Source organism: Urocitellus parryii, chromosome 10 (genome assembly GCF_045843805.1).
Source record: "Urocitellus parryii isolate mUroPar1 chromosome 10, mUroPar1.hap1, whole genome shotgun sequence".
NCBI lineage: Eukaryota > Metazoa > Chordata > Mammalia > Rodentia > Sciuridae > Urocitellus > Urocitellus parryii.
Window position 1 is genome coordinate 98642820 of NC_135540.1, and position 27735 is coordinate 98670554.

The 27735-nt window shown below is 32.0% G+C and overlaps 1 protein-coding gene across 8 annotated transcripts in view; it reads right to left on the reverse strand.

Annotated features, from left to right (window-relative positions):
- Adgrl3 (adhesion G protein-coupled receptor L3) overlaps positions 1–27735 on the reverse strand; it is a 479419-nt gene that overhangs the window by 67058 nt on the left and 384626 nt on the right. For all 8 annotated transcript variants that reach the window (XM_077803548.1, XM_077803550.1, XM_026395016.2 and 5 more), the window contains 2 exons: positions 12785–12994; positions 8680–8900 (listed from right to left, as the gene is read on the reverse strand). In XM_077803548.1, the coding sequence (XP_077659674.1) occupies positions 8680–8900; positions 12785–12994 (431 nt within the window). The remainder of the gene's footprint in view (positions 1–8679; positions 8901–12784; positions 12995–27735) is intronic.

Here is a 27735-nt window from a genome sequence, read left to right on the forward strand (position 1 = left end):
TTTATTTGAATACTAAAATCTTTTCAATGTCAAGTATATATTAGAATTCAAAGGAGAACTTGTCATATAACACAGACCTTGACTTGTCTTTTGCTTCATTCATACAATTCACATATATGTCATTTAAATTATTTCTACAGCATTTTTTTCAAATACTAAAAGCAACATAATGTTATTTGTAAAATGCAGACTTACTGAATCAATAAGTTTCTTGATCTCAACAGCCTAAAGAAGTAGTGCTAAGCCATAAGGACAGATTGCTATTCTTTTCTGCAATTGTTCTATTCCCAAATGTAAGAAGCATCAATAAGTTAATCATAAATGTGTTACCAATATCATTCTCCCATTTAAAAAGTCAATTACATATCCAATAAATACCCCTTCATTGATTACTCAGAAAGAGACAAATTAAGATAATTTCTCAAAACAGGATAAACAATCTTCTTAGAATAGGACAACAGAAAAAAAATACTTCTAAAGTTTATTCTCTTCTATCTCCTAACCCACTCATCATTTTATTTGCATTAGTCATTTTAAAAGGCATGATTCTGTATTTAAAAAATTATAAGGCCAACTACCTGACATATATAAGTGTCACCTAAAACATATGTTTTACAATGTTTTTGGATACCAATAATACTACCAGAGTGTAGGTTCTTATTCAAAGTCAGAAATGTAGTGCCATTAAGATGCTTTGGGACACTGTGTTTTGTTGTTAGTTTAATTCATTCTGGTCAAAGCAGATGTGTGACTATCAACCAAAGTTTTCTGAAATAATGTAAATTAGCAGTGGTGTTTGCTTTACTTTCTACATGATGATAAACCACAGATTAAACTATCCATGGTGAGTCTTAAATATAACCAATAAACAATCTTTGGCTGCTATTAGACCATGAAATTTACAAGGCTTAATTATATCAAGCTGTTTATGAGAGTTTGTAAGCTATATAATCTCCTTTTCCCTGTAACATGTGCAGATATTTGTGCTTTATCTCTATCTGTCTACCTGACAAGTTTGGGAGAGTAAAGGAAGGAGGGAAGAGAAACAAGGCGAGAAAGAAAGAGGGGGAAAACAGATTGATATATACATACTTCAAGAATAATGAATCTATTTCTAACCTTAGTGAATAGTGCCTTAAGAATTTTTTTAATATCATTTTTATCACAGTACTCTTCTCTTATGCATTTAATTGCAAAATAATTTGTGACCATACACACTGCATGAATTAAAAAAAAATGTTGAGGACATACAGAAATGGAATTTGGTCAGTGTTAGTCAAGGCTAGGATTTAAATTCAGCCATAACTTTTAGATCTTCAAACTAAAAACTAGCTCTCACATATCAAATATAGGTTGTATTTTCTTTATATTCTCAACATATTATTATTTTTAAAGGGAGTTTCTGTATTTCTCCAACAAAACACATCTTCCATTCTTATGAGGGACTGCAAAGGTAAGAACAACACTACTATTTGATATACTCTGTTAATATTAAATGTTAGTGTATTTCCAATGAACCCTCTTGCATAAGTTAATAGAAAGTGTTATAAAAATTGCAATTATTGTTCAAAAAGTGGATGCTTTTAAATATAACTTATTTTATAATTAAAAATAATGTTGCCAATCATAAATTTATACTTCTTCATTTTTTAAAATAATAGAATCAGTGATAATAATAATTGTAATTTAATATTGGTTTTATAAGCCAGATACGTTACTTACATACATACTTCCATACACACACACACACACATGCACATACAAATACATAAGTATATGTGGATACAAAGATTCATATACTCACACCTACACTGTTAAACATTACAATTTTCTTGTAAGGTAATTATAATAACCCCCTATTTACAGATTAGGAAACTTAAACTCGGGGAAACTAAGGTGACTTAAATGGAGCTATATGTATTTGAGCCTGAATTTTATTTTAGCCTGATTCCAAAATCCTAATGGCAACTGGATATTTCTCTAAGAAAATAAAAAGCTAAATAAAGCTGTAGTTTTTTTGTTGTGTTTTTTTTTTTTATGTGATGCTGGGGATTGAACCCACAATCTTGTGTATGTGAGACAATCTCTCTACCAACTGAGCTATGACCCTAGCCCAAAGCTATAGTTTTAATGATAAAAATAAATTCCCAATGAATTCATGAGAAATTAATGTGCTATGCATAATGCACAGGTTATTGAAATATGTCTTAACAAAAATATCCAAAATTTTTTCTAAATGTAAATATAGATTAATAAAAACATTTCCCATTTTGGTAGTGAAAATTTAATATTATTAAACATCTTTACTGTAATATAATTTATACACATAAATCACTCATTTGAAGTATATAATGTAATTATTTTTAATATATTTGAGTTGGAAAGCTATCAGAATAAACTTATTTTACATTTTTATTGCACCTGTGAAACTCTGAAAATATCAAGTCATTCCCTTTGTCTACATAGCTCTTGCCGGGCACAGCATCCCAATCCTTTTCCCACAGCTAAGAGTGCATTCCCTGTATTTAGAGATTTGCTTATTCTGAACATTTAATATAAATGGGAACCCTCAATATGTTGTCCGTTGTGATTGACTTTTTTCATTTAACATAATATTTTTAAAGTTAATCCATTTTTACCATGTATTACTACTTTACTTTTATTGTCAAATAATATTCCATTGTATAGATATGTCCCTTTTCATTTATCTTGTCATCAATTGATGGATATTGGGTTTTTCTACTTTTGGGCTAACATAAATAAAATCGCTTTGAGCACTGGTAGGTATTGAAATGTGGACATATATATTAATTTTTATTGGGTAAATATTTATGGAGTGGAATTGCTGGGCTAAATGGCTGCTGTTTAACATTCTGAAAATCTATAAAACTACATTCATTCTCCAGTAGCAAGGTGACCATTTAATATTGCCACAAACAATGTGATAGTTGTGATTCCCTCACATCCTCATTATTTGTTAATATTTTTAATATAGCCATACTAGAGGATAAAGTCATTATATATTATAAAGTTATCTTTGGGTATGTAATGTAAGCTGTGGAAGTTTTGATAACCTCTTTGGTTCTAATAAGAACTGACAACCAACATTTGACTTTAGATACAACATTTCGTTGTACTTTTAAAATAACAGGAAAGTAGTCCTATTGATGTCTAATACAATTCTAGTATGAATAATTCCTTTACAGAAAAACTTATAGTCAACTCCCAGAATTCTTACATATGGTGATAATTTTATGTCCATTGATAGGATTCCTGGGTGATAAAATGATGACCTAAATAAACCCACTTTATAGTATACATAAACAGAAAACATGCTCTTGGGTTTTAATAAAATAATTTATAACTACACATATGTGCTGCCCATATACATATTAGATGATTAACTTATTATGTCTTTGAAAAATTCATTTTCATTATCTGTATTATTTCTTACTGGCCAAACTATAATCAAACACACATAGTGATAATATATCCAGTAAGTAAATATCATACAGAAAGGTTCATGTCAAATATATAAGAATGTTTTACAATATTAAACAATAGTTGCTTAGAAAAATACTCCAAAGTATGACTTCTGAGTAGGGTTAAGTTGGTATATATTATGAACAAGTGTATAAAATAAATCTGTGCATATATCTTGTAGATACTATCAAGTTTAATGTTTCTTGTCTACTCCCTATCTTGAATAAGTATTTTTTAAATCAACAATAATTTTTCTACTCAAATACTTACAGTGGTGAGATGAAGAAGTGAAAATAAAGATATCTGAGACTTATAACTAATAAAAACCACCCCTTTTAGAACTTCTCTTAAGCTAATAAGTTGGGAGCCACATGCAAGATATAGTAGATGATTTACAACAATTTCAGATCATACAATCTGATTTAAGTTCTTTTAAGAGTTTGGCTATTCTTTTACTACTAAAATTTTTTTGGTTGATTATAATTTTTTTAACTTATTCCACACTTTTAGAACCATCACACCAATTTTCTACTTCAGATTTTCTCTCTCAGCCACTTTTCTGGGGCTGAGAGAGAAAATACTCTCCTTGCTCATATTATTTCAATACTCTCCTTGCTTATATTAATTCCTTATCCTTTCTTCCAAACCACTCATCTACTACTTTTTCAGTTGTATACACGAGATTGGGAGGAAGGTGCTATAAAATCTTGATATGATTTTACTCTTTAAGTAAAAAATTACTGTTCAAAGTATTTACATTTTTGGTAATATTGAAATAACTAAAATTTAAATGAACTGATTAGTTTAAGATGATAATACCAAAGTATTTAGCACCAAATTTCTAAAACAATCCAGTTTGAAATATTTTTATGTCAATACCAATCTTTGCTATAATTGTCTCCTGATAGTATCCTATTGAATGGCTTCACTGAATATTCCAATGAATATAAGTATGAGAGATCAAGAGAATAAATGAAAACAGAGAAAAATGGAAATAAATGCCCATTATTAACAGTGCAATTTAGATTTAGCAGAGTACTATTTTTTAAAAAGTGATATTTAGTTCTTCAAATGGATTTTTTAAAATTTCAGATTATTGTGTCCAAATGTTATTCTAAATAGATCTTTGTGAGTATATATCAGTCAGATAAAAAGATATCGTTAAACAAACATCAGAAAATAATGATTCTTTATAAGCATTGCAAATTGATGGCCAAATAAACAACATCTCAAAATGCTTTTTGTGTGAGTATGTGTTTTGTATATAATAATAAATTCAATAGCCCTAATAACATCTCATAGAAAAACTCATCATAATCCATCAAACAAAATATGAGTTACCTCTATCTTTATCAAAATAGCATTTATTTAACCTCCAAAAAACATTTTATCTCTAACTGTATCTCCTTCCATTGATATGATTATCTACTTTTTAGAAATGCAAGCAATTATTATCATTGTTAAAGATTTCAGACACATAAAACTTCAGTGTCAGTATAATAAAAGAATTAAACACAGGGGAGAAAAAGGAGAAATGTCTATTATGTGGATGATTATAATATTTATTAAATGGTTTTATTGTAGACGTACTCTAAGTGGGTGAGATCAAGCAGTAAAAATTTAAGAATCATGCTAATCTCAAAAATTAGTGTAAAAGACTTCCAAGACAAAAAATTTACTATATTGAACTTTATAAAAATTTATGGAAAATAGCTAATAATATCTCTCTAATGTCTGGCTCATGTCACTTTATACTAGATTTTTAAAAAAATTCAATAAAGAATATAGGAAGGTAGCACTAGCAAATAAACTCAAACAAACTTGAAACAGCAGTTAACGTGAATGAGAAGTCATGTGGTGAGTAGGACCTGGGAGAGACCATACATGTTAAAATGAAAGCAATAAACAGCAGTAACAGAAAGTAGAATAACAAAGACAGATATGATAATAAAAAGCAAGATATATATTTTGATATGCAAAAATGCTGCATGTTGTGTAAAAATTCATTGCTTATTTATTTACTTTTCTAAGAATATGTGATTAAGCCATGAGGGGAATAGGTTAAATTCATTCAACTTCTCAGGTAAACACCATGGACTAAATAATGGTTCTCTGAATCCCTGCTTCTTCAATGAGCAAAATATCACTGTGTAGATGTTGGGTTGGATAAACTACAAAAACTAGAGGTAAACATTTTTCCATGTATTTTAAATGCCTTTCCGTAGACAATTTATTTAAAATGTACAACTGAGGTATTAAAACACTTCATGTCTGCCTGTGATAGAATTTTAATGAAAATTTCCCTATTCTCTTCTTGCTTTCATGTATTTTTCCCTTTTATCAATATCTGTTTTGCTTTGTGGAGGAGTTGGAAATAATGATAATTGTAAAACTGAACTATTAGGGCCTGCTTAAATCAGTGACTGGGAAATAAATTAGCTTCTATTCGCACAAAGTAATAATATCAGTAAGTGAGACCTTCCAGTTATGGTGCAGGAAATTAAAGCCGTGATGGCTAAAGCTTTAAAAAGTCACAAGAGACTGTATATTATTTATTCAAAGAAAGACAGATTTCTACTATCCAGAAATATGACATTCTGTCTCAAAATGAATGATTAAAAAAAAACAAGCAAACAAGTTGAATCAGCTCAGTAACAGGAATATATGCAAATGACTAAAAAGAAAATAAAATCAATACTAAACAAAAACAAAAGCAAATCAGGACCTTCAAGAGAACAAAATTGAACTGTTTAAAACAAATATTTGAAATAATATAATGTTAATTTCTTAGAGGGAGAATTCATTAATCAAAATGTAAAATCCTGAGGTCCAGGAAGAGTAACTGTTTATGTGGGTTTGTTATCAGGTTAATAGAAATATAAAATTAATGGTGATGAATGCACAACAATAGGTACATGACAAAAACAAAGTATATGCATTAAAGAAGTTTTACAGTATGTGATTTATGTCAATAAACAAATTCTTTGTTTTAATCTATGATGAGTCTAATGGCTGTCACCTATGATATCTTTAGAGACAACCTCAGATTTTTTCATATCTTAGTTTATTTTCACAACTATTTCTGAGATCCACAGAATAAACTGAGTTTTAACTAAAATTCACAAAGCCAGATTAAAAAATACTTGTTATTAATTGCATTCAGACAGTGTTATAGAGCCTGTTGCTGTACTCAAGGGGGAAAAAAAGACCTCAACAAAATTTAGATGGTCTTCTTTTAATTGTATCAGTGCCTATACACCAACACATATGGTATTTTTATTATGCTCCCCCAAATTCTGGCATCCTCTCCTTGGTGCTTCCTCTTTATGGATCCTCATTTCTGGGAAGCAAGCTGCTTTATTGCCATCATGTTCAGGCTGCTGAATATTGGTAGAAAGTCATGAAATTGGGCTTAACTTCTGTACAAATTGATGTTATCTAACCTCATCTGAGCCTTCAATGCTGCTTGGAAATCTTTTTATTAAAGTCTAATTGGCTCCTGAACACATTTTTCCATAGTGCTCACTTTACAGCTTTTCAAATCTGTCCTTTCAATGTGACCTCACCTATTCACTCAATAAAAATCCTCACTGTCTACTTGATGGAAACTTTTCTCTGCTTCAAAATTTACCTTATCATTTGTAGGGAGTACTTCATTTGAAATAAATCTGATTTTCATTATCACTTGTCTGAAACTATCTTAGCTGTATAACCATGGCAAGGCAATTAATTAATGTGGTCCTTGATTTTCTAATCTGTAAAATTAATACCAGGTACTTGGTGAGTTTTATTCATTTGTTTTTGAATTTTTTTTGGCAGTGCTGGGGATTTGACTCAAGGCATTGCACATGCTAGGCAAGCACTCTATCACTGAGCTACATCCCCAGCCCTATCTTAAGAACGGGTCTTGTTAAATTGCTGAGACTGACCTTGAAAGAGTGACCCTCCTGCCTCAGCCTTCCAGGTGCTGGGACTATAGGCATGCAGCACCAAACCTTCCTACTTGGTGAATTTTAAAGCCACGTTCAATATTAAATAAAAGTCTTTCTAATCTTGTGCTTAGTATTTTGTACTTCCCCCAAGACCTTTCCCTTTCATTCAGCCTATACATACTGAATACAAATAAGGCACAAGGCATTTTCTTCTCTGTTAATCTCCTATCAATTTGATTCTTCTCACCTTAAACATGCTTAAGACTTCATCTTCTAAAATCCTTCTTCATTATTGTAATTGCACAAGCTAACGGTTTCACTACTTTTCAATCAAATTACTGCAGGATATGGATAATACTTGAAGACTTTGCTTTCTTATGACTAACGTATCTTTTTATACCTTCAATTTGGCTTCTGTTTCTGGCACTTTCTCAAAACAGCTGTTGCAAAGGTCAATTTTTTTTTTTTTTGATGCTCATCCTACTCGAACTATCCCTGACATAAATCATCACTGGTTTTGAACCACCATCTTGAAACTTTGTTTTCACTTTCCTTGACCCTCAAAGTCCGGTTCTATTTCTGGGGTGCTGCTTTTCTCCTCTCTTTCTTTACTTTTCTGTTCCTTTCCTGGTCTATGTCCCAAACATGGATATCCATCAGTGATCTCTTTTGATCTTTTTTTTTTTTTTTCTACTGAAAGCCTCACTCATCCTTGGATCTTAATAGTTTATGTGGATTACAAAAACTTTTTAACTGAACTCTTTCAGTAGCTGGACATCTCTATTTGTTGGTCTCACTAACCTAAAGTTATATTGAAATTAAAATTCATCACTACACTCCAAAACCCACGTAAGAGGAAGAAAAAAAAGAGGGGGGGGGACGCAAACTGTTCTAGCTCTTAGAATTCTTCCATTAATGATATAAAAAGTTTTCTAGTGATTAGGAGTCACAGGGAAAAAATGTCACTTGTGTCAGGAACTGCTCTGTCCTCTGAAAACCCACAGCTTTTCATATATTTAGCTCTTTATTGTACAAATATCTCAAGTCTCTGAAAAACAACAAAATTATCATTCTTATCATTACCTGAGGTTATGATCTAGAAAACACAACAAAATGTAATCATACATTGAATTATATCCGTTCGCTTTTCCAGATCCTTCCTTTAATTCTGTGAGTTAATACAAAGACCGAGAGAATCCAATGAAAGCTCATTTCAACTAGATTTAAAGAGAAGGAGAAAAGAGAGAGAAAGCCATCCACTCACACTTTGTCTGTCCCATAACTCCTGTAATCCACAGCCGCAGACACAGCCACAATGAGTGCGGGCATCCCATAGCCCACCAAGTAGAAGTACTTCCTCCGTGAGTGCTCACTCTCGAAAACCTCCACCAGCATGATGTACAGCTGCACGCCCTCCAAGAACATCCAGGTGAAGGCAGCCAGGAAGAAGAAATGTAAGAGGGCAGCGAAAACGGCACAGGCGATCTGGGAAGATGAGCAGAGTCAGTCAAATATCTGCCAAGTGAGTGTGTGTCAATGGCGAAAAACTGACGTGTTTATCAACATTGCCATAGTAAGGTAGACCTGCAGAAGTCATCCAGAGAAGATCTTTAAAATACAAGTGTTAAACACGAATTAAATATGGTTTAATCTTTGAAATCTGTACTTAATCCCAATAATGGCTTAGGGATGGCAACATAGCATCAGAATAAGGACAAATTACAACACTTAGGAAAAAATTCTAGTAAGAGCCTATGGATAATTACCACTAAGCTTAGTCTAAAGATTTTAAAAACAGATTTCAGGAGTTTTTTTTCCTGGTTAGTCATGTGTGAACTAATATAGTAAATTGTTTTTTTGTTGTTGTCCTTTGAGGCTAGCAATTTAACCCAGGGCCTCACGTGTGCAAGGCAAGAGCTCTACCATTGAGCTAGATCCCCAGCTCTACTTTATTTAATTGTAAAGAAGGGAGAAACATTAAAACCAAGGGGAATAAATTTTATTAAAATTAAACAATATAATTAATGATAATCTTTTATGATGAGATTACTAATTATTAGTAATTGCTTCTTTATTGATTCCCTGCCTTGTTTCTTTCCTGGTATTTTTGTCAATGTACTATGTATCACTCTAAACAAGATTAGTCAAATGAAGCAACAGTTCTTATTTATTTATTTGTTTGTTTATCTTTCTATTTATTTATTTATATTAGCACACACATGACTAGGATCAGGAGGAAAAAAAATAATCCTGGAAGCTATTTTTAAAATATTTATTTATTTATTGGTACCAGGGATTGAAGCAAGGGTTGTTCTACTATTAAGCTACATCATCAGTCTTTTTCTTATTTTTTTAATTCTTGAGACAGGGTCTCAGTAAGTTGCCTGGGTTGACTTTGAACTTGTGATCTTCCTGCTTTAGCCTCTTGAGTAGAGGGGATTAGAGCCATGTGTTACTTCATCTGGCATTTATATATAAGGTACTGTAAATTTCTGCTGACCATCTATTAATTTTCCGTTCTCATTTCAGCTCCTGAAATTCTCACTGCTTTGAGTTCTTGCTTTTTACAGGAAGTGTTGACTAAATTCTATAACTCCTATTAGCAAACATCAGTACCTTATAGAAATTTTTAAGAATAAGATTAATTTATTGATAAGTCTGGTCCTAAAGAAATGTGACAAGCAGGCATGGTGGTATACACCTTTAATTAATCCCAGTGACTTAGAGGCTGAAGTAGGAGAATCACATGATCAAGGCCAGCCTGGGCAACTTAGTGAGACTCTATTTCAAAATAAAACATAAAAAGGACTGGAGATATGATCAGTGGTTTTGTGCCCCTTGGTTAATCCCCAGTACCAAAACAAACAAACAAACAAACAACAACAACAAAGAAAAAAACAGGGATGGGGATAGAAAAATGTGACAAAGGGTAGGTCACTGTCACAGGGATAGAAAGATGACATGAAGGACATGTGAAAGAGAGAGAAATCAGGTCTCAAGCCTTAGACAGATGTAGAAGAGGATACCTAATCAGCAATAAAAGGAAAGATAAGTTTGGTTGAGCTTCACTATACCCAGGTTTTTTCATATCAATCACTATTTTTTAATGCTTATTTTTTACTTATAGGTGGACACATATCTTTATTTTATTTCATTTTTTATATGGTGCTGAGGATCCAACCCAGGGCCTCGCACGTGCTAGGCATGCACTCTACCTCTGAGACACAATCCCAGCCCCTCAATCACTATTCTTTATGTGACTCATCAAAAACCACATTTGTGCAGTAGACAATATTTAGTGAAGTTCATCATAACTTATGTAATGTCAGGAAGCAAAAATAAAAATAATATTTCTAAATGAAAAGAAATCAAATAGTATTTAAATTGCAGGTTAACAAAAGAATAACATAATCTCTTCTTGAAAAATAACACAATTTTTCATTTATTGCCTTTTAGAGTTAGAACTTCAGCTATTAATTTTTGTTATTGTAGGGCTTTACTTTTTGGGGGAAAGGAATGTATACTTTGATTGCTTATTCATATATATACATTTAGGGACAAAATTGCCACATAAGTATATGATAACCAATTACAAATATATTCACCATAATTGTACCTTTTCAGTCATTAATCATGAATGTGTAATCACAGATATGAATCCAGCTGCATTTGTACTATAAAGTACACCATGCATATAGGCACATACTAAAGAACAGTATTAAGTGAATGAATTATTTATTATACTCAAAAGTCTTTCTTTTCCATTGCAGTTTTAATCATGAAAACAAACTAGTACCATAATTATTGATCTTAAACAGAAAAGGCCTCAAAAAATTTTAACTGGGCACAAAATCTATGTAATGTAAGATGTTGTCTATTGTTTATACATTTTGTTTGGTTTTACCAAAAAAAAAAAAACAGTTGGCTAGTTCCGTTTGTTTTTTTCTTTCTTTGTTTCTTCCTTCTTTCCTCAGTAATGACTAAATGTAGGAAATATTCAAGAATGAAGCTGGCATTTAAAGAGGTGAACTATATCCAAAGAAATAAAAAGTACCAAACATAATTTGGGAAAAGCATATATATTCTAAAAATAACCTATAGTTTGTACTCTTTGCCAAAATGTGTCAATTAGAAAAACTATTTTTGAGATGCAAAATGTAAGATAATATTAGCTATCTTTTCAAGATTATAAAGCTGAAAAAATAACAATTTTGTTTGAAAAGATATTTCTCCATTCTCCAAATGACCTTATTAAACATTCTCCAAGATTCAGCACTACAATTTTAAAAATTAAGGAAAAGATAATGAAGATATGTAGTTCTTCAGAAAGATGTTTATGAGAAAGGAAAGAAAATTTTGGAAGTAGTGTAAATCTTATTCAGAATAGTAAGGCCATTTCTGAAGATAGTTTGTTAATTTCTCCCAGAACTAAACATATTCTTATGATATGATCCAGTAATTACACTCCTCGATATTTACATAAAGTAGTTGGAAATATGGTTGTTCAAAAACCTGCATATGAGATGTTTATAGTATCTTTATTCATAATTATCCAAACATGGAAGCAACCAAGATGTCTGTCAGTAGGTAAATGGATAAATAAAGTGGTACATTAGACATTTTGGACTGCTATTCAGTACTATGAAGAAATGAGCTATCTTGTCTCCAAAAGACATGGAGAAAACTTCAATGTATATTACTAAGTGAAAAAATCAAATCTGAAAAAGCTACAAACTACATGATTCCAACTGGATAATATTTCAGCAAAGGCAAAACTATGGAGACAATACAAATAATTAGTGGTTGCCATGACTTCAAAGGGAGTGTGGAATGACCACAGGAAGTACAGAGAATTTTCAAGTCAATGGAAATATTTTGTATGATATTTTAAGGGTAAATATACAGATCTATGCATTTGTCCAAACTCATAAAATATATAAACACCTACAGTGACTTCTAACAAATTATGAACTATGGACTTTCAATAATAATAATAATATGTCAATATGGGTTGGTGAACTGTCACAAATGTATCATTTGGGTGGAGGATATTGATAAAGGAGGAGACTATGCATATGTGAAAGCAAATGATCATTGGAAAATCTCTGTTTTACTGAAAAATCAAAACCTGCTCTAATAAAAAAAATAAGCAAAAAAATAAAAAATAAAAGATGTGCATCTCATTCACAATATTTACTAGTATTTTATGACAGTGGAACATGAAAAATGAAAAACATGAGTAACATCTGAAAAGTACTATCTATTAAATGAAAGAAAATATACTTTCAATCTTAATTATTTTCAGTATTGGCAATATGGAAAACTGGAAGTCAAAGAATTCTTTACTAATGTCAATGGAGGTGGCTTACTGGTTGGTCAGTTCGGTTGATTCCAATGAGGAAGAGCAGCTCTGCTACAAAAAGGCTGATGCAGAGGTTCTTATGGATGGTGTTACGGTCACTCTGGAGCCCGCGGAAAAAGCAAAATGTGAAGATGCAGATCAGGAGACAAACAAGAGACAGCAAAATTCCAACCCATGTAATCACATCCAAAAGAAGGTCATGGACTGCATCACTGTGCTGAAAACACAATAGGAAAAAAAAAAGTTGTAATCATCATAACCAATTATAAAGTTTCATATGTGCCTGGATTCAGGAATCATGATCTTAATAACCCACAAAATATCCTTTATCAATAAATAAAAATTTCTCTTTCACAAATAGAGCATTTCATCTTTCCTCTGAAGTGTGAATCACTTGCATCTTCACCAATGTCAATAGCATTTGCTACTTTCTTAGCAAATGCATTTCAGGATAGTAATAGCTGACTCATATCCATTTAATGTGGCCAAATATTTCAAGGAAAAACTTTGGTTTTCTAACTTATATTACTTTTAAAATTAATTTTCATACAGCTCCCTCTGGGGAATACTCTATTAAAAAAAACCAAGCTACACACTTAAGGAAATGGTGTCTCAATTCAATTTTGAATCACTTCAGGATTGTTTTTGTATGTGAAATATATAATTCTTATGTTCTATAAATTCTTTATCAGAATTTACAAGTTGAGTTCATAAAAGTATGCATTTTTATAAAAATCCCTAGTTAATTCTCATGAATAGTCACATATGTGTACCATTTATTTAGTGGGAAGATCTAAAAGAAAGAGGATATTCATTGGATTTATATTCATATTGAATGGCTTAAGGAGATCAGGAAATTTATCCTTGAAGGGGTTTAAATGAATGAAACCTGTTATATGTAGATGGAAAGTAAGTATTCTGAATCACTATGCCTAATAACAGAATAAAGCAGATAATAGTGCTAAGAAACAAGAAGAAGTTCACAAATACACTTCTGTGCTTCATGACACTGCCATTTTGGGCTATGATAAGAAGGTCATGGACTGCCTCATTCCTTGGTCTGTCCATTATTACATTTTTTGTATTTATCCTAAGATTCAAAAGTCTCTGTCCATTCTGTTTTAGTTTGCCCCCATGCAAACTAAAAACCCATTCCTCAAGGTTTTAGAACTCAGGGTCTCCCACCATAGCCGTGTGCCAAGGTGGTAGAGCAGAGTTGAGAAACTCTCTATTACAGTCCATTACTTTTATCTTCCTAGATTTCCTGCAAAGCCCTAAATACCTAACTTCTATCAGTAGAGTACTAGATAAGTAAATAAAGTTAAAATGTGTAATTCTTAAGTAGAAAATTAGTATATTAGACTTATTGTTACAAACATGGATACTTCTCAAAAAACTAATATAAGGTTTACTTTAAAAAAAATAGCAACCAGCAAAAGAATCTAAACAGGATGAGATCATTTATTTAAAAAACTTAAAAGATACAAATCAATGACATTAATTTTTTATGAACATATGCAAAAGTATAAACATGTACTTAGAAAAACTCTGAGTGGATAACAATAGATATGTTCCTAATGGATACATTTTTTCAACTGTGTAGATACACATTGATTTAGGATGGAAGTGACCAATTAATTATTGTCCACACCAACGGAAGTGAGTACTCCTGTTAAAATTACATAAATATCTAAGCCTTCTGTTTATTGTCTTTCACTTCAAACTTCAAGCTTTCAAAGATTATTTGGAATGTAGAAATTATCAGAAGTGAACCTCCAGGCTGCAATCTGAATCTTAATACTTCTTATGCTACTGGATATGACTTAATAGTAGTTATTGGATGAAAACTTCTAGAACTGTCAGTGAAACACTTCTGAAATATTTCTGTATAACTCTAGAGTGTAAATCTCCAAAGAAACACAAATCATGAAAGAAAACCACATGAAACTGTGTTAACTGCTTTGTTCTCCAGGAGATACTTCTAGAGTAGAGTTGGGTCTCTGACAGCTTAAAATTACTTTTACTATTTGAGAATGGAGAGTGGTTATTGCTACTGGGTTCTCTGAACAGAGAGCTATTTGCTCTCTTGTTTGATTCAAAGAAAAGACGCTGCAATTGAGGATCAAGCACCAATATGCAGCACAGCAGTCTCCAATAATGGAAAAAATATATAGAGCAGGTTTAATACCTTCTCAAATATATCCTAAATACCAAAGGAAAGGGAAAAGGAAGGGGGGCAGGTGTAGTGTAAGAGAGAGGATGAAACAGAAAAAAAATAAAATAAATAAAAGCTCCCAAAATCTTTCAGCAGTTGCAATACTAAAATGTGTTACTTGGTGTCTTAGTAGGTCCTTCAGAAACCCCATGCAAAGTTATTGAGAGAAGAATACCAGATCTCAAAATGTCACAAACAAAAGTAAAAAAAAAAAAAACCCATTCAAACACAGAAGAAAGGTGATGAATACTGGGATCTGATATAACTCAAATTGTAAATTTTATCAGTAAGATGAAAGGAAAAGAGCAATGGACATTAACTGTTAATAAGAGATGAAAGTTTAAAGAGCCTTGTTTATAGTAGCCTTCTATCTATAATCATTAACTTCCAGGAGGTTAGTGCTTGAAAGCAAACAAACAAACAAAAACAACAACAACAAAACTCCCTTCAAGAGATTGCCCAATTAAGTAAAACTCTTAGGAAAAGTTGTAACACTGTGTTAATGGAATGAGTATTCCTATTTCTGAAGTTCCCTGCTTGTGAGAACTATGTAATTCAATTCCTGTAAAATGGTTTATACACACTCTTGTGCACCTAAAGAACAAGGATCATATTCATCTTCTAGAAATATGCATGACACAGAAATATGCTTTGTAAATATTTTCTTTTAACTAATTATATACCCTACTCCTTTCAGAACAAATTCCTGAGGGTTGAACTCTTGGTATAGCTTCAACATCCATCCAATCTCCACTTAGATATTTAATATTATTAAATATTATATGTCAAAAACTGACCTTATCCTGTTCTCTTTTCTCCTACAATCCTCTAATCTGCTTTTCCCTCTGATCCCCCCATGTCAGGAAACAGCAACTTCATTATTTGAAGTATTCTGGACAAAAACTTAGGAGTCTTATTGATTTCTGTATTTCTTTCACACACAGAAAAACCTTTTAATTGGTTGAGAGATCTTATAGATTCTACCTTCTAAATCTGACAGTTGCTCATAACATAAACTGTACCAACTTCATTGAAACCACCTGATATTTTTATAGCTTCCTAATTAATTAATTTCTATTGTCATTGTTATCTAGTACATTCAGCAGAGCAGAGACATTCTTTTCAAATAAATGTTCAACAACATCACAAAGCCTTCAGTGTCTCCCACCTCAATGAGAATACCAACCAACCAACCAACCAACCAACCACTGGAAGTCCTTACAAAGACCCAGGCAGTCCTATGAGATTTCTACCCTTCTAGCATTGTTGTCTTGCTCTATCCCTCATAGACATTGCAGCCCAGAATCTTTGCATTTGATGTGGCCTTGGCTGCAGTAGTCTCCCAGTAAGCCATATTTGCTTGGCTTACTTGCCCTCCTTTCCTTCACAAATACCACCTTGTCACAGAGGGCTTTGAGTTGCTCTATCTAAAATTATAAACACCTTTCCCCCATTCTCTCTTTATTGCTTTCCTTGCAATATTTTCTGCTCAGCACCTACCTGAACTCTATATTTTATTAATTTTTCTTTTTTAACTTTCTGTTTCCTGCTCCCCTGCTAGGAAGTAAGCTCCAAATAATTTTTTTTTTGATCACCGATCAACCAGCTGTTAGAAAACCAGATGCTAGATTCACAATTAATGGGTTGATTGAGGATGTGAATCTTGAGTCTTTCTTTAATTCTCCTCCTTCCTCTTCCTCCTCCTCCTCCTCCTTCTTCTCTTCCCCCTGCCCCCTTTGAACTAGGCAAAGCCAGAGGCACTTTACCACTGATCTACATCCTGAGTCCTTTTTATCTTTTGTTGTGAAACAAGATTTCATTAAGTTGCTTAGGGCTTTGCTAAATTGCTGAGGCTGGCCTTGAACTTGTGATCCTCCCAAGTTGCTGGGATTACAAGCATGTACTACTGTGCCCAGGATAATTATTTTTCTATTCTACAATGGATTTAGATTACAAATTGTAAGTTGTATCGTACTGCCCATTGTACAAACTCTGGAACTCTTTGGTTCCCCAGTCACTTGTACTAAAATTTTGAGTGTATTGTGGCACCTACTTGGGAGGCTGAGGCAGGAGGATTACTTTAGCACAGTTGTTCAAGGCCAGCCTGGGCAACACAGCAAGACTCAGTCTCAAAGGGGGAAACATACACACATACACACACACACACACACATGTATGTATGTAAAATAAAATAAAATAAATGTTTGAATAAAAGATGAAGAAAATTAGAGCTGGAGAATGATACGTTGGTTGCATTTTAATGTCATAAGATATACTGAAACATGAAGCCGTCAAATCATTATAAAAATAGAGGTAAAAGTATAATTGTAAATAAGAGAATACCAGAGTAACTCTTGGGGGATTTTACCTTGTCCCCCACATTGAGTAATTGCTACCTTGAACAAACTATAGAGAAGCTCCTCAACTTATGGTAGGATTACATCCCAGAGGCCAATCTTCAATGGAAAACATCGTAAACTGAAATGCATTTACAGAACATCATAGTTTAGTGACACAGTACTCTGTAGAGTGTGGGTTGTTCACCCTAGTGGTGATGTGGCTCCCTGGGAACTGTGGCTTCCTGCCACCACCCAACATTATGAAAATTAATCATAACACGTATTACTAGCCTGGGAAGTGATCAAAATTCAAAATTCATAGGACAGTTTCCAGTGAATAAGCACTGCTTTTGCACCATCTTAAAGTTGAAAAAAGTCATTAAATAGAGCCATAATCATAAATTCTGCACTGTCTATCATTTACTTTTTGAGTATCAGAAGCCTCAACCACTTAGGTTGTTGTGTTAACTTCAGGTTAACTTTAGCTTGTTGTGTTAAAGTAAGAAAGCCAGTATTTCTATTTCTAATTAGAATACAGTCTGTATTTTTATATTCAAAACCAAATTTCATTTACATAATCAAAATTCTATAATCATAATGTTAGTAATATTTTAACTAAGGACACCAAACATCATTCGAAAGTAGTTTATATTATTAATATTTGTGCATCTGATATATTAAGGCCACAAAATGCCCACAGAATCTGCAGATGACATGTTTTAAGTTTAGAATTTGAATTTCCCTTTCATTACTGTTTATGACTTTTAAATAATAATGTAGGAAGGGACACACTTTCATCTATACATGCATCCTTAACTTATAAATAAAAAAAGATAAGTAACAAAGACTTTCATTTAAAATTCATTTTCTAGGATTTTACCTTAAACCAGTACAACTTATTGCAAAGAATGCTTAGGAAACACAATAAATAAAAATAAGTAAACAACAACAACAACAAAAAAAATAAAGTCATGAAAAATAAGCTTCCTAAGAGAAGATGGGGAGTTTTGACAGAAAACCTTGGAGGAAAATGGTAGAATAATTCATCCAAAGGGTTTTAGAATTTCAGTGCTTCTACCCTCTCAAAATGAAACTTGCATGAAATGATATTTACTTTTCAGATTTTTATGAAGTTTCTGTTCCTATTTGAAATGCCAAATGTTTTGTAAGATCTACAGGAAGTTTTTTATTTTTCTTTTATTTTTATCTCAACCAATCTGTTTTGTCTTGTCACTGAGGATTGCTCATGGGGTACTCAAATACCACAAAAAGAAGAGAGATGGGGAAAGATGGTTTAAATAATCATCCCTCATAAAAGCCACTCCATCCGTGCAAAATTCAAATACGCCAGTACATACACATATTTAAGGAAACTAAGGCCAAGTTCATAAAATAGGTAATTGTGACTTTTCATGATTTATATAACTCAATCTAAGTACAGAAAGACTGCATGAGGGAATTATGAAATTTCTAACTTCATCAAAAAAAATGAGTTGGCAAACAGGATAGAGAAATAGCTTTTTCTTTTCCTTTTCACGTTAAGTGTTTCTACATAAGACATGAACTCTACTCATTAACTTTGAATCCCTCTAAGATAATTGTTTTTCTTTTATAAAAAACAATTTTAAGAGAATCGCATTTTCCAAATACTGCTTAGGCAATCATAATAATTATGAACTATAGGCCAGTAATTAATTATTAAGAAGCTGTTTTACTTTCTGCATAACTTTCTGTATGATAATGCATTACTTGAATACTGTTTGTTAAAGCACAAAAAATATGACTTTTAAACCACCTCTTAAGTGTATCGTGAACTGATTATTTTTAGTACAGCTAATATGAGGATTTTTATGCAAACGTGAACATTTGCTTTATTACTAATGTATTACATAAGCATAAAACATTGATTTGAACTGTTTCACTGAAGCCAGGAGGATTCCGTAAAGCCTATTTTCTAATAAATGTGGCATGAACTCTGTGAAATAAATTCCTGCAATTTTTCTAAATCTTGGGAAGGAGATTGCCAGACAAAAAGGTCATCTCACAAGCTCCTGGGAAAGTAAAGGTATCAATGGTGTGAAGAAATTAAAATTTCCTTTGCAGAACAAGAGGAAAAGTCTCAGTTGAGAAACACATTAAGAAGGACAATACAATTCTGTTTTTCATTTTTTAAATAGTTAATGAATCAAAACAATTAATCATTACTAAAAAAATGCAAGTAAGAACTCAAAAGTTTCCTACTCCCCAACTGTCCTTTGGATTCAATAGAACTTACTCAGCAAAATCTCTTTAGTTACAGAGGTATAATATAGCCCACTCTAATGTATTTGTGATTTTTTTTTCTGTGAAGTAGAAAGAAAATGCTTTTCACCACATTGGTGAACTGTATCCACAACTTTTAAAACAATGGAAACAGAAAAGGAAATAATAAAAACATGGGAACTAAGTATTTCACAGTAGCTCAAAGTTAAATTCAGGTACAAGTAAAAAAAAAAGATTAAATATGATTATATATGAATAATTGGAGATCAAGTGGAAATTTTTAAAGAAAATAAAACCATCAAGCAATAGTGGAAAAGATTTTAGAAATATCTGGGGTATGATAAAAACATTAAATAAAGGTAGGAAGATGGAAAATTTCATTCTTCACATTTCTGAGTTAAATAAAATTATTAATAATAGTTAACATATAACTTTTAAAATGTCAGATTTTATCAGAAGCTCTTAAAACTGAATCACAGAGACTAAATAATTTACATCATTCACTTATTATGCAGTGGAGATATGATTAACGTGGAATAGCCAACCAACTGGGTTTGCTCAGTAACAGTCCTACTTGCAACACTAAATTGTTGCATTCTGATAAAACCTTTTTCAAGTCAAGAAAAGCCCTTGATATCAAAGAGAAGTACAGAAGGATGAAAAATATAAAATCCATACAACAGTCTAAAAAATCATCTGAACACCATTTTTAGTGAATGGATGCTGTGTTGGTTTGCATGATTTGTGGTTCCTAATGTACTGGATCATGCATTGTTGCATTATTTTTGGTGAAATAAATATGCAAATTAAATGTATTGTGATAAGGAGCTCCTCTTTGACTTTTCCTGTGAGTAAACTGTTGGATTTTGTATCAAAATTGGATTATTTTAGTTTTATATTATGACTATTGTGACTGTGTTTCCTAATAATTCAATGATGAAAATGAGTGATGATGTTATTAAAGCTCACAGGACAATACTAACTAAAAAAGAAGTACTAAACAACTGCAGTGCCACCATTATGTAAAATTAAAACACACTGATAAAAAGATATAGACACAAGAAACTAGAAAAGACAGAAACCCAAATCTGAGCATACTGGAAAATATGCACAATGAATTTTGGAGGAGGTTTGGGATAGATGATATGAATGTACATATGGAAACTGAATCTCTCAAGTCTGTATGGCAGATAAGTTTTTGTATGTTTGTTTTTAAAAAATTACCTCCCTGCAGAAAGCACCAATTCTCTGTTGAAAATAGTGGTCTTTGAATTAGCTGGATTTACCATAAGAATAGCATGCATTATTGTCTACGTCCCTTGATTGTTCTATGCCCCTGAATATAGCTGCTTTTCCTGATTTGGTTGCAACCAAAATGCCCTGCGGCTTAAAAAAAAAAGTGGGGAATATGATAACCAATGTATAGAGCTGATTGTGTCTCCTCTTATCCTTTCTACAGTATATCAAATGATGTTTTGAATCATGGAAAAAAAATGTGTTTCCTCTAGTTCTTAGGCACTTTAGAAGCTACAAAAGAATTAGCATCTTCTACAAATATGAAGCTTTTACTAATCTAAAGATTTTACTACTCTATCTCCATACCTAACCCTGTAAAATGTAAATTTGGAAAATATTATTCAGCCTATGTTTTTTTTTTTTACAGAAGAAAATAAATAGTTCTTATTCACTGAATATCCTGCACAACTTTACACAATAATCATACAAAGTGATGTGATTTGCATACATGTGATATTGAAGCTTCACAATGAAAATTTTTTGGTCACTTCTATTTTCTCAGAACGTGAAGAAGCACTTAATGAGCTTTTTGACATTCTAGAAATGGAAGGGGGTAGTCTCCTGGCATTTTTTTTTTTTTACAAGATGGCCATCAAGATGACTGGCCATAGACAAGAAGTGAAAATACCGGCTTTCTATAAAATTATATTTTCAAAGTGTAAGGAAAAATCATATCTCTAATTTTAAAATACATAACAGATGAGAATGGAGAAAAAGATTATACACTACAAAAGACATTTATATGATGTTGTTTGAGGTTATGTGTTGGTTAGTATAATAACTCATGCAGTAAGAAATGTGATTCATTTTGGGAATTTAAGACCTTTTCCCAAAAATGTCACCAGAAAAGGACAGCCTAGTTAAACAAAACTTTCTTGTGTCTTTACTAACATATTTAGAATGTGATCTCAATTTCAGAAGGTAAAATCATGTGCTTTTAAACTATTATTCTTGATGTATTTTAACATGTTGACATTTAATGTGCTTGAAAGTATTCAAAAACGGTGGACATTTTAGACATGGTCAATCTAATATGTGATTTCACAGATGCAAAGGATCTCATGAACATATTGGTGGTGTACCAAAACAAGCTTGCAGATACATAGTAGATGGGCATTGTTTGAGAGCTGGCAACTAATTTCTGCAAGTCTAAAAAGTGACTAAGTAAAGCTATTAAGTAACCATAAGTATTCCATGTTCAAAGATTTTAGCGGAGAAGACAATTAGTTTGATATTATCATACTGAAATGACATAAGGAATGAATATGAGTTCTATAAGCAGAATTGCAAGTCAAAGTGAATCTTACTTTTTATTATACTGTGTCTTATCTCTATAAAAAAGAAAAGAAGGGAAAAGACAAAAAGAAACATGTCAAATATTTTATTTAAAAATGGATAGTATCTATTTAATTACTATCTTGCTTAGTAAAGACTTTGAAAAAAATCTTATATTTATGTATCTTAAAAATACCCAATATATTCTAAGACTTTTAATATCAAAAGAAGACAAAAACATTAAAATAAATTGCTGTTTATGACAGAAACATAATAAAAATATTTTCATGCTAATAGTCCTACTCTTAACTACCACTAAATATTATTAATTGCCACTGTTAAATAGTAAGGACACAAATTATTTATTTTGTATCAAGAATAATTTTGGTTTTGCAGGGCTATTTCCCACTGGCTCTCTAAAGTTAGTCACCCTAAGTAGTAGCCAAATCACAAATGATTGCCTATATTTCCTTTTGTGAATCAATTTTACAAAGTCCCTTAGAATTGAAAGAAGCTGGATTTTGTGAATGCAAATGTCCTGATTATCTTTTTGTTGTAATTATTAAACCCAGAGGTTTTATTAAAACAATGTTTTCTTAGCAAACTTCCCAATTCTCAGAGAAAATGGCTAACTTCTAAGTTTACTTGCTTTAAGCACAGGCACACCGGTTTAGAATATACTTTTTAAAGGGTTTGGGTGGTAGGGATGGAGGAGAAAATATGAAGTTTAGGGAAAGGACAGCACTGAAATACTAGACTTGAGTAAACTAGATCATTTTCTTTACCATTTTATCAGGATTCTCACAGTCATTCCCTTTGGTACATAAGAAAGATAAATTTATCATAGTGAGAAAGACTAATTTTAAATTAGAGACACATTGAATTAAGTTAAAAGTAATTGTTCATACATCGACTATAAAAGCCACACAACAGAGAATACACTCAGTTAAAAACTATTCAGTAAATATTGGTAGATTCATTATCAGAACATTTGTGAGGGTCAGCTACTAAATAAAGCAATATGAATGAAATTATGAACACATACATTTGCACATGCACACACAAGTTCTTTTTTTCTTCCTTTATTCCATTTTCATAGCTCTAAGCAACTTCAGGAAAAAATAAAAGGAATCTTCATTAGGCTTTCTTTTTTCCAGTCTCATGTATAAATTCATTAAATTTTATGCAGAATAGAGGTCTTCCAGATATTAATCCTGAGGATAATTATCCCATAGGCTTAGAGATAATTACTTGAGATAATAGTAAAATTTTTTAAAATTACATCTTAAAAATTCCATGAATTGGTTTTTTCCATCAACAAGTAACCCACTATAGATCCTTGAATAGTAATGTTCACCTCATAATGATACAGAGAGTAAACCAGCAGTCCCCTTTAATTGTATGTAACAAGGCATTCAAAGTGGTTTAGTACAGCATATTTTGTTCAAATGGTTTTAAACTCTTATTTATACAAGTTGTCCGAACTGCCTATCTTAAAACGTTATATAAGTAACTATTCTGGAAACTCTAGCCTAATTTCTCCAGAGTCTGGGAGTTCTCTCACTTTATCACTTTACTAGATACAGTGAAATGAAATAGACCAGGAGAAAAGGAAAAGAATCACTGAACTGTCTCCATGTTAAATAAAGTAAAATGTGATCTGGAACAAACAGAATACAATTAATAAACACCTCAACTGATTCTCAAAAAGAACAGTACAAGCAATGGAGAATGTGTTTAGATATGAGGTACAAAGGTTTTTGTTTGTTTCTTTTGCTAGGTTGGTTGGTTATACCTTCATAAGCATAGGTAAATCAGGTGAGTAGAACCATTGTTTAAATTTTTTTAAAAAAATTTCTTCAGTTGTACAATGGTAAAATAATCTCACTAATAAGGAATAAACTAAATCGATGGAAAGATATTTGGTATTAACATTAATTTATGATTGTACTGAAATTCAGAAGTTGTGATATTGGGAGGGCTCGCAATGTCTGTGTGACCACATTTTGAAGTATTGGAAAGTCATATGGGTACTAACTCTCTGAGTAGGTTATCAATTCTCTCTTTCTTCCTGCCCCACCTAGAAATAAGAAGAGAGAATCTATAGAATTTTCTTTTTCTCCCTTCAATAATGTCTCCTGCTCATAGCAACTTCTCTAGAAATGAAACACAAGAGGATCTAGACAATTAGTGGTCCACTGTAGATGAGAAGAAATAATATGAAGCAGAATTCTTCATTTCCTGTTAAGTAACACAAAATGCTCAAAGGAACCTTTGAGTTGAGGCTCACATTCCAGGAGCCCTGGTGGTAGGAAGACAATTCTCCCATTACACTTATTTGTATTTTGAAAAACCCATTGCTTGCAAGTGAATTAAATTCTAAGTACTCTCTGTGACCTGGGAAATGTGAGCATTTTGTATGGGGGAGGGGGAGTGGGTAGGCTAAGAAGGTGAAAGTGGTAGTTGTTACTCTTCTTATTAAATAAAAGGGGTGTGTCATTTCTTGGTAACCTGTACAAAAATTTAACCAGTGCTGGAAATTCATAAATTGGTAAGGCCCAATTGTGTGAAGGAAACATTTAATACACTGTTCAATGGAAAATCTAAAAGTAATTCTTGGTTCTAGAAGACTATTGATTTTTTTATAAAGTTAATATTAAAGATATAATCCAAAATTGTAGTTTTGAAACCACTTTTTTCATGAAATTTATCATATTTGGTAAGTATTTAAGCTGCAAATTATTTAGTAAATATACCAGTGTGAAAGGGTAAAGTTTCTAAGCTGCAAAGCCTGAGTTAAAATGTAAAAGACCGGGCATTGTAAGGTTTCTAAGCTGCAAAGCCTGAGTTAAAATGTAAAGGACCAAGTATTGTTAAGTTCCTCTGCTACACCCAGAACCTGAAATTCCTGAGGCAGTTAAGACAATGCCCTACTGGCCATTTAGCCTAGGGCCCTGTGCAGCTTGTCACATACAGGGCCTTGAATGTGTACCCCACTTAGGAGTGACCAATCACCCCCGCCCGACCTGTTCCCACCAATGAATGTGCTAATCATGTATGAGAGTTGTTGTTCAATTTTCCTGCGCCTCATGCTGATTTGTTCTGATGTATACAAAGCCCCCGCCCTCCCCAAAAAGTGTACTTAAGCACTGCTTAACCTCTGCTCTGGGCTCTGGGCTGCTCTCCCTTCTTGAGTGAGCCTGGAGCCTCAGTGCGCTGAATTGAATCCTCAATAAATCCCCTTCTGCAATTGCATGAGTCAGTCTCTTGGTGGTCTCTTCCTCTGACTTTTCTCAGGACCCTTACAGTGAAGTGCTCCATATAAATTATAATTTTTTTCAAATTTTTTTTAGTTGTAGTTGGACATGATATCCTTATTTTATTTTTTATGTGGTGCTGAGGATTGAACCCAGCACCCTGAACACACCAGGTGAGCACTCTACCACTGAGGCACAACCCAGCCCCTAAATTATAATTCTTAATCTCTAACTCTACCTTAATCCTCCCATATTATAAATAGTAAAATGCAATATGAGCACAAAAATACGAGAGTAGAAGTTAGTAACCTTTAGCATCGTATATTAAATACTTTATTTTTCACTAATGCAACCCATTTGCTAACCTACTAAAGAAACTCCTTTTTAGATTTTAAAACATAAAAATATCCTTTTAAAAATCAAGTATTTACTTTAATGTACAATTCTAGGTTCATACAACATAACACAAACTGTGTATTCTTTTAGCCAAGGAGAACTCTAACCTTAAAGTAATCAACACACAGAATCTATGGTATAAATCTAAAATTTCCAAATTTTGACTGCTTCAAATAAGTACTATATTTTAAAAAATGCACTGGTTTAAATCAATGCCTCTATTTGGACTAGGGAGAAGTCTGGATATGGCTGGAGAGGATATGCTAAACTTTAAAAAAAAAAGAAGAAAAAAAAGTCACCAAACTCAGTAAAATCTTTTAAAGAAAATAAAAATCAATGTCAAGTTGAACTGACAGGAGACAGTAGGCATACTTTTTTTTTTTTTTGAATTTCCTAAAGAACTAAAATTTTAGTTTAGGGAAGAGCTAGTAACACAAACTACAAGACCCTTTTCTTAAGTATTTTTACAGTGCTCTACAAAACCACAGCTCAAATGTTAATTCAATTAGTTTGAAACTGGATTTAGTTTAAACCCTTCCAACCTCTAATAATCACTATTCTATATTCTTACCAACTTTTTTTTTAGTTTAATGGATGTTTTAAATACCACAAATACCATAATAGTTTTTATTATAAAGTCACATTACCTAAGTTTTTGTAATATTTACTTTTGTGTCTAAAAGAGAAGACAATAAACTGTTTCCTCACACAAAAGTGAAGAGAACTCAAAAGCACTCAACCAGCTACTTCTCAACCTTGGGGTTTATGGAGAAATTTTCAAAAGTTACAAATAGATAAGACAAATCCTTTGGATTCTAGCATAATTGAATATTTAGAGAGAACTACTCACAGCAGTTGGTTTTATAGTTTCTAATCAAACAAAAAAATACTTATAACATCAACCTTATTAATCTTACAAACATTCAAAAACAAGAATGAAGAAAAAGCAAAACAAGATAACTCTTAGACATTTAAAAGGTCACAAACCATCTACCATGGTTTTTGTCATAATAGATTCTTTTCACTCACTCCAGACTTATTATTTTTTACATGTGTTAAAGCACTGGAGTTGCAAATTAGAATAAAAGACTGTCCTTAAGAAGAGAACTCATGGTCTAGAGAAGGTAAATTTGTTGCAGTATATGATTATATAATGTAACTTATAAGAGAAGCACACCAAGTGATTTAAAAGCAAATGAAAAGAAAACTGCCTTTAACTGTTTACTGATTATGTGTCAAGAACATTCCCAAATGTTTAACTTTGAACAATTGCAGAGATTTCTGAAAATATAGACTGGAAAATGAAAACATTTAGAAATATTAAGAATATTTCCCACATATAAAGCAAGAGGCAGAAAGTATGGTTAATCTATGGAATGTATGAATGAATAAAAGAAAACAAATGAAATAATAGAAGATTATAAGATGATTTTATATTTGACTTTGATAAAAAGCTTCACTGTTTTTTCAAATGGAAATTAGCTATAGTTTCATAAATTTTAATATTTTAGAAATAATTGAAATGAAGTTTTGATTAGTTTTTCCTTATATCAACAGAAATGTCCATTATCCAAAAAAATTCAGTTTTTCCTAAGTTCTTTCCTAATTCCCAATTATAAACTGCTATGTATGTATGTGGGGCCAGGTATTGAACCCAGGGCCTTGTGCATGCTAGGCAAGCATTCTACCAACTGAGCTATATCCCCAGCTCCTTATAAACTGCTATGTAAACATAACCAAGAGATGGAAAAAAATTAAAACAATAATTAATCCTCTTTTATGCAGGGAGATTACTCATTATTGATAGAATATGAAAAACCTTCAATGCTTATTTAAGTACCATGAAATGACCAACTGATATTTTATGTAACAGCTTTCACATATCCAATTCTAATAATTAGGTGGTTTATTGAAAAAA